Below are 14,298 nucleotides of genomic sequence, written 5' to 3' on the forward strand. Positions count from 1 at the left end.
GAGATGTACAGCACAATCCCTCAAGGAAATCCCTAGCATTATACATGAAACTTTTAACAAGATCTTGGACTGTGATTTTTAAAAATGGAACATTGACTAGGAAGCTGGGCTGCTATACCATTAAATTCAAAAGCAAATGATGGGCTGTAAAATAATATTTAACCAAATGAACACTTTACATGCTACTTCAATCTACTCTTATCAATTATTAGTGCAAACGATGACAGAAAAAAATCTTCTGATATTTAACTCTGAGATTGTGGCAGTATTATGTAGGTACCCAATTTTCCTACTACTTCTGTATAAAGTAATTTTGATCTGATCCTAAATACAACCAGACACACAGGAGTCTTGTCTATATTCCTTCCAAATGCAAACGAAAAAAACACAACTGTAATATTACTCGTATGTGTACTGGGTCTGGCTGGGATGGAGTTGACTTTCATTCACAGCTGCTGGTATGTTGCTGTGTTTTCATATTGTGACCAGAACAGTGTTGATAATACACCAAAGTTTTAACTATGTCTGAACAGTGCTTGCACAGCATCAAGAACTTTTCTTTTCCCCCTCTGCCACCCCAGTGAGTAGGCTGGGGGCGGGCAAAGAGTTGGGAGGGGACACAGCCAGCACTGCTGACCCAAACTAACCCAAGGGATATTCCGCACCATAACGTTGTGCTCAGCAACAAAAGCTCAAGGAAGGGAGAAGTAAGGGGGGGTAACAGTGGTTGTGGTGTTTGTCTTCCCAACTGACCCTTCTGCGTGCCTGGCTTTCCAGGGACTGCCTAAACATCTGCCCGATGATGGGAAGCAGCAAATTACTTTGTATTAAGGGTTGCTCTTTTACTATTGGAGAATGAAACATATTAAGGATTTAAAAGTTGCAACTGGAAAAACAAAAAAAATGGCACGCATTCTTAGTGACAAGCATAGTGGATACTTTTAAAATCAAATTTTAAAAACACATAGAACTAACTTTTAATCAGTTTTGCGAAACTGTCTAGATTGAAACTTGATCAACACTTTCCAACCACTGTCCTATGTATTTCTTTTCAGACGTCAGATAGTAAACTAGTAAAACAGAGCAAAAAGGACACAGCTTTTCTTTAGAACCTTTCTGACAATATTTTCTAGCATTTTCATTAATAATGAAAGTTTAAGTACATCTAATAAAAATAACACAGACTTTAACCCTGAAAATGAAGGATCTAGTAAATGAAGATGTTTCTTATTTCAACAAACATCATATATTCATTTATAACTGCTAGTTTCAGAACAAGTCACAGAAAATGCACATTTCTTTAGACAGCTCCATAAAAGAGTGTGTTTCAAATGTACTAAATTTAAAGCTTCCTAATAACAAGGAGGATCTCTAATTACAGATCTCATGAGTGAAGTTCCCTGAGCATGTTTAGATAGAGGTTTCTGGCTATGAACTTCAAGCAGCGCATCCCTGCACCACAGAGAAGTACTGGAACTAATTCTGAAACCAGCACTAGAACTGAAAAGCCAGGCGGAGCACCCAAGCTGCAGCTGCTATGCAAGCAAACAACCCTTTCCCCTCAGCAATGCTTATCAACCCAGGCACAGCCTCTAGTTCCAGACCAATTTTTTCCGTTACTTATTTAGCTCATAAATTTCTGAATTGCAGGCTGCCACAGGGCATTGCAAGAGCAAAAGCAAAAATATTCCTCCTAAGAATCTGGAAACCGTACAATGAAAGAAGACAACTTTGTTCTGAATGTAACTACTATTGGTAGATAAACCTGACATGGAGCTTTAAAGAGGTTACAGAAGACTGTTTTGGGCCAAGAGGTAAAAAATTATTAGAGTCTGAAGTTACTAAGTGTTTAAGAAAGACATTGCTCTTACGTTATGCTTTGCCACAGACTTCTGCTAAGGTTTTGTTTCAGACAGATGAAGTAGTTCTACAGGTTTATGAGCCATTAAGCCTAAACAGCCAAAAAAAATGCACGCAGTATTAGCAATTTTTACTACAAACTGCCAAGGAATCTCATATGTTGAGGAAATTCTTTTCTTGAAGTGCAACTAACATAGGTGGTCTTCCATGCAGTTGAAAAATTAATTTCCCTCAGATAATCAGGATGCCTAAACAGAGAGCCCCTTACAAAATGTCTGTCGAAAACATTTAGGGACTTGTAGATACTACTGCAGGTAAAAATTATTTGGCACATGAACTTCAGAACAACCACTGTGATACTTTTGATGGAGTCTGGTTGGACTATGAAGCCAAGTAGTGAAACTGGCCTGAGAAGAAACCTTGGCCATTTAAAGTAAGGATGTTTTAATTATCTCGAAGGTAGGGTAAATACAATTTTTTCAGGCACATGCAAACTCTGCTTGCAGCTGAAGTAGATAAAGACTTGTCTCACTCATTCCCCCAGACTGATCAGAAACCATCAGGATAGCATGAGGCCAATTCTATTTATATAAAACTTAAGAAGTGCTTATTAGATTACACTCATCATCATCAATTACTTTAGGTAGGTGTCAGATCTTTGGAAGTTTGCCAAGTACAACTTCTTCATTAGATGCTGTACTTAAAACAGGCTGCGCTGCTGTTACACCTCAGTATTGCTCCTCTGCATAACAAAGCACTCTGGGCTACCATTGTGAGTCCACCAGTTGTCCTGACAAAGACCATCCGATGAAATCACGAGATGCTTACAGATGAGCTCACTAGCAAGAGAAGTATATTTTGTAAGTCAGGCCTATTAGGGAAAAATGCTAATACAGTCAAATAATGGGCAAACAACTGAGCACATGAACTCCCACTGGAATGCTGCTGCAAAACAAGATAACAGCAGATAGGATTACAGAAGAAAAGTTTCCTTTTTATGCTGCATTACTGAGACCAGCAGTTAAGTAAAAGAAACTGGCATGACATGCATATATTATAACAGCCACTGAAAAACTAGAAAGGCTGCACAAATAGGAGAGGGAGAGAACTGGTATCATCATAACGCAGAACTTGTAACCTTCAAGACAAAATATGCTACTGATTTGCAAAGCCCAGAAAGAATGAACTACGATACTTCCAGTTATCCTCAACAACTGCTAGATAAGTTCATTCAAGTAAACACAGACGCTGTGAAATTTTACATCCACAGACTTAGTGTGGTATTTATCAGGTCTTCAGTCCTATAGTATAGCTTGTGTCCTCAGTAAAATCAGAGGTCCTCAAGAATTCCTTCCTCATCTTCAGTCCTTAAGTTTAAGTGACAAATTCTAAAACTCTCACAACTACTTCCCAGAAAAGGTATCTAGCTCCTCCCTTTAAGGTTGTAAAATACAAGCAGACAGTGACAAAGACAACTTCTGTCAAACTTTTATCTCCTGCCATGGACAAATGGAATTCAAAGTTCACCCAGGAGTTTCTAACATAGACCTGTTAAACTTCTAGATTAATAATATTTTGGTTGTCTTCCTAATACAATTACATGGAGGGTAAATAACATTTTCTTTTCAAAACTTTTATTAAAAAAAGCTTCTGTAGTACATAGGTATTAAGCCAACTTCCGATCTCCTGTCAAAAGTTACCTGTTCTTACCTTTTAGATTTATCTACTCTCTCTTGATTGAAGTCAGCTAATCTGAAGGAGATACACAACACAGTTTAGATGTGATTTTGCCTACAAAGAAGGACATTATTCAGAATATCTTGGATCTTGTTCATCTCAAAGCAGGTCTGAAATTGTTTCCAAAACAAATGCGTATCAGTGATTATGTGCAGCTGCAGCTACTGAATTGAAAAGAAAGATTAGAAGCACCCTCTTTTCTGTCTAGACAAGTATTTTATAAACTGTATGTCTATATATAGGCTAGAGCTGAAAGGAACATCTTATAAAGTGATGCTAAGAGCTGAAACTTGGGAATATCTACACATAGAACTTCTGCTTGAAGTAGGTGGAGGTATACCTTGCCCCCTAAAGATATGATGGTTCATGCTTCAGAGGTGTATTTAAATAACTTACAATTAGAAGAAATTCAGTAGTGAAGAACCTAGGAGAAGTTTCAGATGATAACCATATTGAATTCTTTCTAACCCAGTTCTCTCCTAAGGATGATTGGGTATTGAGAGTGGAGAAGGAGGGGAAGAAAGAGGGTAGCATTCAGTCTGCTCCTGAGTGGGGAGTCAAATGCACTGATCATTTTTCTGTCTTTCCTTGAGCGCCAGCTTAAGAAATTTTGCCTTGTTACAAAGCCTCAAAGATCTCCCCACAAAAGCAGTACTTTGCTAGCATCTTAAGCTGTTCCACTGCATTTTACCTCAGCTGAACATAGTCTGAAGAACAACTGCACCACCATCTAAGAACCAACAGCCTAGTTCCTCAAATCACACCTGTTGTCTGCAGCTCTGCTGTTTAGGACCATTCACGGAAAAACACCTATAGTCTTCTCATGTAGATAAATCTTCTCTGTAGAATGAAAAATGTTAAGTATCTTTCATGTGTTACTGGAACAGTTGGGCAGGGCTGAAGTGGGTGCATCATCTAAACCAAATCATAGGCTTTGAATATTCATAGACACATTAAGTTACCTATATAGCAATCAAAATACATTCCATCTGGTTTTTGGTCATATTAACTACGCTGACGCCAAACTGTCAGAATGCATACCTTTTTCACAGAAGAAAAGAAAAAAGAAAAAAAGGAAGAAAAAAAAAAGGTTTGCCCTTCCAGCTCTGTACACTTACACAACATCAAATATACGCAGACTGTAATCTGCAGAGCTCTTCCCAACATTCTTCAAAAATTATTCCAGTTTCTTTATCATATTGACATATAGAATTTTTTTTCCAACTAGCCAAGCAATCTCATCTGCTATAAATTAAACTAATTCTTTCTCATCAGCCAAAAAGAACAATCCCTTTAAAAATCTTTTATATACTCTAGGCAACTCATACTTCCTCTCTTCCGCTGTTTTCTAAATTAAGTAGCACCTGTCATGCACTGCACTTTCCAACTTACTTCTCTTGCCACCCTCCTGCACACCTCTATATCTTTAAGTTTTGTGTCCATAACTGGACACTGTACACAGCAGACACATCACAGAACTCTGAGCAACCTCATCTAGTTGAAGATGTCCCTGCTCATTGCAGGTTAACCATGAGCCAGCAGTGTGCCCTGGCTGCCAAGAAGGCCAATGGCATTCTGGGATGCATCAAGAGGATTGTGGCCAGCAGGTCGAGGGAGGTTCTCCTTCCCCTCTACACTGCCCTAGTGAGGCCTCAGCTGGAGTACTCTGTCCAGTTCTGGGCTCCCCACTTCAAGAAAGATGAAGAGCTACTGGAGAGAGTCCAGCGGAGGGCTACAAGGATGGTGAGGGGACTGGAACATCTCTCCTATGAGGAGAGGCTGAGGGAGCTGGGCTTGTTCAGCCTGAAGAAGAGAAGGCTGAGAGGGGACCTAATAAATGCTTACAAATATCTCAAGGGTGGGTGTCAGGAGGATGGGGCCAAAATCTTTTCAGTGGTGCCCAGCAACAGGACAAGGGGCAATGGGCACAAACTGAGGCACAGGAAGTTCCGTCTGAACATGAGGAAGAACTTCTTCCCTCTGAGGGTGACGGAGCACTGGAACAGGCTGCCCAGGGAGGTTGTGGAGTCTCCTTCTCTGGAGATATTCAAGACCCGCCTGGACAAGGTCCTTTGCAGCCTACTGTAGGTGACCCTGCTTCGGCAGGAGGGTTGGACTAGATGACCCACAGAGGTCCCTTCCAACCCCTACCATTCTCTGATTCTGTGATTCTGTGACTAGATGACCTTTAAAGGTCCCTTCCAACCCAAACCATTCTATAATTCTATGATCAGCTGCAATGAATAAAGAACAGCAGTTAATTCTCAAACCACTGTTTTAGTCGAACTTCTAAAGAACTTTTTATTCAAATTCTACTTTTCTTTAATTCACTAAAAAATTAGATTTAATTGTAAAGGTGTTGCATGCTTCCTTCTTCCAGTCAGTAACTCCCCACTTTATGTTTATTTGATATGCGTGGTTTTTTTCTTAAGCAGCATTTCTATTTTTACTGACAGAGTAAAGCACATACAAACAAAAACAGACGACCAAACTCCTGATCTGAGCAGCAGAGCTTTTATTACTAATGATGAGAGAACTGAAAGCAGATCAGGTTTACAGAGTCCAGACTGCTCTAGCTGGGAAATCCATTGAGGAAAGAAGACTACCCTGACAGTTAGGCACGCTTGACACAAAATCAGACACTAACCAAAAAACCCTGCAATGCTATCTTTAGCGTTTCATTTCAATGTAAAGACACACTTTCAGCCCTCCAGAAAAAGCCTTCTGCAATAACAAAAAAGTTGGCTGTGATGGAGCTGAGAGGCAAACATAAGGGACATGTCAGCGTAGCTTCGAAAACTGTATGAAGTAGCTAAGTCTCACAAGAAATGGACACAATACAAAATGCATTTTACATGATATATCAAACTATCCTAATCTAAAACCACTTAAACTTCTTTTTATGCTATCCTCTTGACGTATTACACTGTGTTTCTATCTCTGCTGCTAACCCATCATGCTAGTAATGTGAACTCCTGTTAAAAGTATGCACTGATTATCTATTTATATGCTAATGAGCCTAAAATCTCTTGCATTCTTTGTTAAATGGTTTTATTAGTGTCACACATTACAAATGTGCTGCAAACCTTTAGAGTGACAGGGCCACTCGCAGAGAAAGCATTAGAATTTTTTATGTAAATCTGATGTTGGTATCTGGTATTAGATTACAAAGAAAAGAGGCTGTTCGTCTGCAGTTAGAGTAAATCAGCACCAAAGAAATCCTAAACTGTAAACTGTTAAGAGGATGAATCAAATGTTATTTTGCTGTTTCAGGCATCAGTATAGGTGAAAATCTTAGCCAAATGCTCTAAAGATGTTAATTAACCTTTGTTCTTATTTCAAAAAAGATTAAAACACCTCTTTGGCTGGCAGTCTCATGCTTCGGCCCTGCGCTGTCCTTTGCATTTCTCTTTGAATAACAAAGAATTCAGATGTCATGGGACCTTAAAGTCACCTATAAAAGGCTGGGCTGAACAATAAAGCCTTACATCATTTCTTCATTTTGGAGATTCACTCACACTACTACATTTTTTTCAAGAACTCCTAATAGGCACTCAGTCATAAAACTGCAAGAATATAAATTTGGAAAGACAAAAGAAAGTCTATACATTCCTATCATTAGGCAAGAAGCAGCAGACCTTTCTTGTGCTATAATCTGTCCTACAATAGAAGTGTCATGAACAGTCCTTGAGACCTAACATGTTTTGAGACTTCATTCACTCTTTCAAAGTGATAAAAAAAGGCTACATTGCAGTCACGCGTCTTCTGCTATAAGCAACAGAAATCCATTTCATTTATTTTGCAGCTTGCAATAATTTGTTACAAACTTCATGTAAGTTACAGTCAGGGAAGGAAACTAAAAGATTTCATCACTTTTGGTAAACAGCAAGGAAAATGATCATTCTACAAAGACAGCTCCTCCTTTCTGAAAGTATACTCCAGAGGTGCAAACCCCAAACTATCTGTAGCACGTGAGCATACCTGCAGCTCAAAAAGCCACATACAACTCTCAAAAAGAAAAAAAAAACAAAACAAAAACAAAACAAAACAAACACTCAAAAGGTAAGTTTTGGTGCAAAATTAAGACCTTTGAAAGAGCCTTGACTTCCAACACTTACATAGTAATTATTAAAAATTTACATATTGCATTCATTCTGTGAATCTCAAACAACAATCACATTTGTCCCCTGTACCTCTATCATTTCAGAAGTATAAATTATGGAATATTACATGCATTATGTCAAAATTTCCCCAAAACACATGTATATATGCATATAGCAACATCACAAAAAAAATTCTGCACCTACTTTATTACTAAAAATCACCTATAATTGAAATAAAGTGTCAAATACACCTTATTTTCCAGTACTTCACAACCAGCACTGAAAAATGTGCTCTGCCAGTGTAAAGGCTCATCATGTTAGGACCCACTGTGGAATGCACTATCATTTGTGTCAAAAAGATGTGAATTTTTCCCCTCTTTCCCTTCCCTTATAACAAGTAGTACACTTGTGCACACTTCTGTGACCATTTTCAGCTAGCACTAAAGTTAACTTAAGAGGAAAAAAAAATCCAAACCAAAAGGTTTGATACAACTTGAACTCTGGCTCAGAGCTCATGAGGTTAAACTTTATTTTAGAGGAAATAGAACACTGAGATGCAGACCACTAGTCTTGCCATGAGGTAAAAATTAGATCATCTAGTCATATACTTGATTTAAAAAAGGTAGTAGAGGAAGAAGTAAGTATCAGCTTTATGAAATAAGATACAAAGGAAAAAGATCCTATGTGCTAAGATAACTGATGATAACATAATTATCCAGTAATCTCCTAATTAATATGCAATTCCTCCTTACACAAAGAGGGGCGACAATGTGTATACAACCCCTCCATAGAAATTCCAGCATGCACAACCTGTTACCTCTGATGACTGCTCTTGTACCCGTTACCATATGCGTATATTGGATATTAGTTCATGAACAGCAGTAAGTAAAAAACAACGCGGTTTTAATAATATTTATCGGTATTAATGACTAACAACTCGGCAAGCATATTACCACTAAAGTACCAACTGTACTTCATCGTACTACTTGTTTACATAATCACAGAACTACTCACAAGGATATCATGAAGAAGCTATTCTTTGCTTAGCAATAAGAGCCAGATACTCACAAAGAAGGGTCTTGGACCAGATCTTTAAGGTTTATCCCACTACGATCCTCGGCAAGGTTCCTGAAGCAACTGTCACTCACTAAAAAAAATAGAAATAAAATTAAAACATAACAAAACAAAAGCAGTGAAACAAAAGAGGTGGAAATTTAAGAACAGAATGCTGTTCTTTTGATTAACTAGAAACGCTTTTTGCTGTTGGGTGTAATTTGACAGTTCATATATACAGCCTGATTTTCATTGAGGTTTCACCTAATTTATAGATAAGTAAACTCAATGGAAAGTGATAAACACTGTGTCACAGATTACGGCGAAACAGTCCGTTTCAGCTGGTGTCCTTACTACTTCTCCACCTGTGGCAACAGGAAGTCTCAAACACAAACACTGGATGTGCAAGTATACACAGATATCCATACACTTAACAGCAGAGGCTTTAATCAGGCACCAGCCAGCGCTCTTCACCTGATCAGAAACACTGAGAGTTGCTATGTGTTGAAGTTCACAGTTGTTAACATTAGTAATAGCCAAAACAAACAATTATGAGCAAAATTTTATTTGAACCGCTTATAATTAACCTATAAAGCTCATGTAAAGCAGCTAGTTACTGTAATAATTGAAATTACAACACTAAATTTCACTGAAGTTTAAAAGAGTATTAGTGTGCTGTCATTTTCTTCATGACACTGAAAAAAAGGAAAAGACATGACTTAAACCTGAAACTCCAAATCCATCTGGCTAATTCTCTCAGCACATGTACCCCATTCCCACAAGCAGGCTCATTTCTCTGAAACAACGCCACAGTCAATTTGAGAGGTGAAAAAAAAAAAAGTAGTGACAGAAATGCTTTTAAAAAATCAGCATCAGTTCAAGGAATTAGTTATTTCTGGCTACAGCAAACTTTCTGAAGGACACAGAGGTTGTGATATGGCAAAATCAGTGTAAGGATCAATTTGCCACAACTAGCCAGGTAATCTGCCAGACAGAAGAGAGCTTTTGAAGAAGTATGAATTACTGCTCATCTTCTGACACGGAACACCGCCTCGCATGTGGTGAAAGTGGATGTGTTTAAAATCATCTGCAAAAGTTCCTACTACTTTCTCTCTAAATGCAAGATACTCTTTTCAATTTACATTGATGAGTACTCATGTGCATCACCAGCATCGAAAAAAATGCAAATCATTCCCATAATATGCTATTTTCACAGATTATGACACATACTGTGACAGACCTAGCTAACACACTACAAAACTGCAAAGCATTTCGCTATCAACCCTTGTTGCCAATACATCTCCTGAGCATGAAGCCTGTTACACTGCTGGGAAAGAGAAGTACTGAAGAAAGGGTCCCAGAAGAAGGGGCTGGGGTAGCTGATGGGCCTGGCTCTCACACAAAGCCTGACAGCTAACAGTACATGACAATAACAGCAGTATTTGTCAAGTGTTGATAACATTAAGAAGTTCACCCACTTTCACCTCAACATTGTAATAACCAGTTGCTATCCTAAGCTTCCCTTATCCACCATCTCTGAAAACACTACCTAACAGCTGCTCGTCACACGCGACCCCTGAAAGCCAGGCAGTATATCACAAGGAGCCTCTTGTCTTTGAGGTGATTGCCACGGATCTTCAGATTAAACAGCAGCTACTCATGCTTAAAAAGTCCACAACTCCTGGCTTGTTCCTCTCAATACTACACTGAAATTTAAATGTTTGGAAGAACTATCTACCTCGCCAGGGGAAGCTCACCTTGACCACCCTGGGCCTTCAGAAATTTTTCATCTCCATAGACATCTCTTGCACTGAATTCAAGACCCTTGACTTACAAAGTCTCTCACTCCTGAGCTAAAGGAGCAATTCCAAGATCAGCAGACTCACAAACAACCGACGCTCTAGATTTTATGGGAGAAAAAAATTCCCAGCTAAGTTGATATCTGAGAGTTTGTATTTGCTTCTCCTGAAGTTTGGCAACAAAACAGTAAACAGAACATGTTACCTACTGTCTTGTCATAAATCCCACACTAGTGATGTATCAACAGATCTCCTATGCCAACACTATACATCATGAATAAAAACGATTTTTTTCACTACTGACAAATCAAACATTTCTTAAGTATTAAACATCTAATCTAAATATGCTGTATTTTTTCTACTGTTTCCTCCAATCTCCTCATCAAAAGTAATCACAATTATAATTGAAGAAACTATTGCAACTGTTCAAAAACTTTTTAAAAGGGAAAATGAAAAATAACAACATAAAATGATTTTATCAGTAAAACTGACCATTATTTGTCTGTATAACTGTCCTGGTTTTGGCTGGGCTAGAGTTAATTTTCCTCCCATTAGCTGTGTTTTGGATTTAGTACAAAAAGAATATTGATAATACACTGAAGGTTTTAGTTGTTGCTAAGAAATCAAAGACTTTTTTCCAGTTTCTCTTATTCAGCTAATGAGCAGGTGTGCAGGAGCTGGGAGGGAACGTAGCCAGGTAGCTAGCCAAGCTGGTCAACGGAAATATTCCATACCATAGATGTCATGCTCAGTTTAGGAATGGAGTTGGCCGGGGAGCAGGAATCCTCTTTTCCACGAATCCAAACTTTTCCATGAGTTCAGTCTTTTTTCTGTGAGTTTGGCTAGTTATGTGAAATTCTGAAGTTTGGCAAAATCCGTGAAATTCATGAGCTCTGGGAAACCTGCAGGTTCTGCAATTGCTGCTCGGGGACTGGCTATGCAATTGGTCATGAGGGGGTGAGAAAAACTGCATTGTGTATTATTTGTTTTGCATATTCATTATCATTATTATTATTGTTGTTAGTATTTTCTTTGCTGTCTTATTAAACTGTCTTTATCTGAACCCAGGAGTTTTACCTTTTGTCTGTTTCTCCTCCCCATCCCACAGGGGAGGGATGAGCAAGTGGTTGTCTGGTGCTTAGTTGCCTGCTGTCAGGTTAAACCACGACAATAACTCATGAAGTCTATTAAGCAACATGTGTTTGAAATAAACGTTTAAAATGAAAGCCTAGATTTGCCACAGACTGTCTTACCCATCTCAACATAACTCTAATATTACAATACTCTTGTTACGAATGGAGTTGAAAACTGCAAACCTTCCCTCTGGATAGCAGAGCTGGGCAATACAAGCTTTTTCTAAAATTACTAACTCAACATCAGTCCAATATTCACAAAATTTAAAAAAAGGTATCAACCTCATCTCCCCCTTTTTTTCTTGATTGTAGGAGAGTCAGAACACTGGGAAGCTGCATATTTGCAAGCAAGCCTCTTCTTAGGTTACTGTTCTAGCCCATATCAGAAAACACAGATGCCACAGTTAAGTGTGAAGAATTTCAAACACAGTTCTAACAATTAAGAATTCCAACAGTTTACTTAATATTCACCAAAATAAAATTTCTGAAAAGTAACATTTGACTATAATTGCCAGTTAAATTACTGGCATTGATAGCAACAGCAGAGCTTCCACTGAGAGGAAGTAATTCAGTGGAATGGGCTGGAAGAGGCCCTCTTACAGGAAGACTTCAGCACTCTTTACTGACCTGCACACAAGCACAGCCACGCTCCCTCACATCCTTGCAAACCCTAGCCCAGGAAAGAAAACAAATGTTCAGCAGTAAATACGAGCTGGAAGCAATCAAGCAGAGTAGGTACGAAATCTCTCATGGCTTAGAAAGCCATAAATCAACACTGCACGTATTTTTAAAAATGGTACACTCTTATTGAAATGCAAGCTATTTATTTTAAACAGGACATGGGGTGAAATTATGTTTGATGGTATGGCAGAAAAATCAGGATGATCAATGGTGCTTTAAGGTTTGAGGGAAGAAAAGGCAGAAGAAAACTGCATCTCAGCCATGAATTGTACTACGTACACAAAGGCAATCCCTAACATTTTCTCTTTAAAGTCCAACCAGGGGAGACTTTTGCATAGGACATTTATATGAACACACTCCTCACACAGGATTTTATTGTCTTGTTTCAAAATTTAGTTTTTCTTTTTCTACCCCCCCTAAAATTCATAAAAGCTAGTATTTTAAGCAGTGTTGAGTGCAAGTTTTATGGAGAGATACAGAATTTTTAGCTGCTCCCCTCTGCATATACACCAAGTGACTGGCCCTCTGACCTCTATTACAGCCCCCACATATACTTCCTTACAGATAAGGAGAATCACAACAAAAAAGCTCCCTAGAATGCATTTGCTCCATGGAGTATTGTACATACAATGACAGTCTATAAGGTACTAGAAATGGTTTTTAAGAAATTAAATATTGGCACAAATATCACGGGCATAGACTGAGCCCAATCCTACCATGGAAACACGTAGTCTGAAAAACACCAGTAATGAGAAACCCCTAAATATCCACGAAACAGTTTGACTTCCAAGTGAGCTGTTACATCTATTAAAAGTGAGGTGGTTTTAGCAGTAGCTCCAATTCTCCCAACATTTGTCCTACCTGCAGCTCCTGATTTGTATTACTGATGTTCTGTTTCTGACCCCTGTCTAGTCTTGTGCCTAGTAAGTAACAGAGATGAGAAGCCAATAAGAGAATATAGTTCTCACCTATCAATTACACAGCATACAAAATTCCATATGAAAAGGTTAAAATCAGCATTCACACTCTAATGTACAAAAATCCAGTTTACAGCAGTTGTGAAGCCTTCCCACTTGGCATTTTTGAACTTCTAAATCTGTCCATAGGATTTTCTTTTTTCTTTGCGTTCTTTAACAGAGTTTTAAATGAGACCACACTGAACTAAAACGGATTATTAGCCTCCTGATTTCCAAAATGAGAAGTAGAAGGGAAGTTCTTCGACTCTGAAGAAACTAGTATTTTCTTCAAGTGGAGGCATGATATAGTCTGTTGTGAACTTTATCTTTTTTTTTTTCTTAATGTCCTATAATCCTATAATTTTTTAAAAAATATAGCCCTTTAAAACTGTCACTTAATCTTTTATTTTACACAGTGTATTCCCAGTAAACAACAGCCCTCTTCAGATCAAAGCACTTCCAGTCCCACAGCTGTTAATGGTCATTTTCATATCATATGCATTAGAAAAGATGCAATCATTGCCTTCAAAAAATGAAGGGCTATCTACAGTTTGGTAAAGCAAATTAATAACAATGTTTATCTCCCCAATATCAAAACACGCAATTCCAGAAAACTGAAAACTATTACCTGCCAGATTTTCCTCTTGGTTCTCAGAATACACAACTGTTTTTAGACTAGTTGTGGTTACCTATCAACAAAAACCATCCTCACAACAAAAATGCTACACTCAGACATTGATAACTGTGATGCATTATTACTTTGAAAATACGTGGAGTACTACAACATTGAACAGTATGCACTGAAGTATAAGATACCAATTTCTTACATTTTTGTCTTTTGGTGGTAACATCTCCTAAATTCAGTTCTTTTTCTCAAGACTTCATCCGTCTGTAGTATTTTTGGCAGATTTCCCATGGCAGATCTCTCTTCCTTACCCCTCTTTTCATAGAATCATTTATACGTTTAGGATTTTAT

General features: G+C 38.2%; 1 protein-coding gene across 25 annotated transcripts in view; it reads right to left on the reverse strand.

The window, feature by feature from the left end:
* Positions 1 to 14,298, reverse strand: part of GPHN (gephyrin) — a 347,846-nt gene that overhangs the window by 235,323 nt on the left and 98,225 nt on the right. For all 25 annotated transcript variants that reach the window (XM_075425604.1, XM_075425611.1, XM_075425606.1 and 22 more), the window contains one exon: positions 8,769 to 8,847. In XM_075425604.1, coding sequence (XP_075281719.1) covers positions 8,769 to 8,847 — 79 coding nt within the window. The remainder of the gene's footprint in view (positions 1 to 8,768; positions 8,848 to 14,298) is intronic.

This window comes from Opisthocomus hoazin, chromosome 7, assembly GCF_030867145.1.
Source record: "Opisthocomus hoazin isolate bOpiHoa1 chromosome 7, bOpiHoa1.hap1, whole genome shotgun sequence".
NCBI lineage: Eukaryota > Metazoa > Chordata > Aves > Opisthocomiformes > Opisthocomidae > Opisthocomus > Opisthocomus hoazin.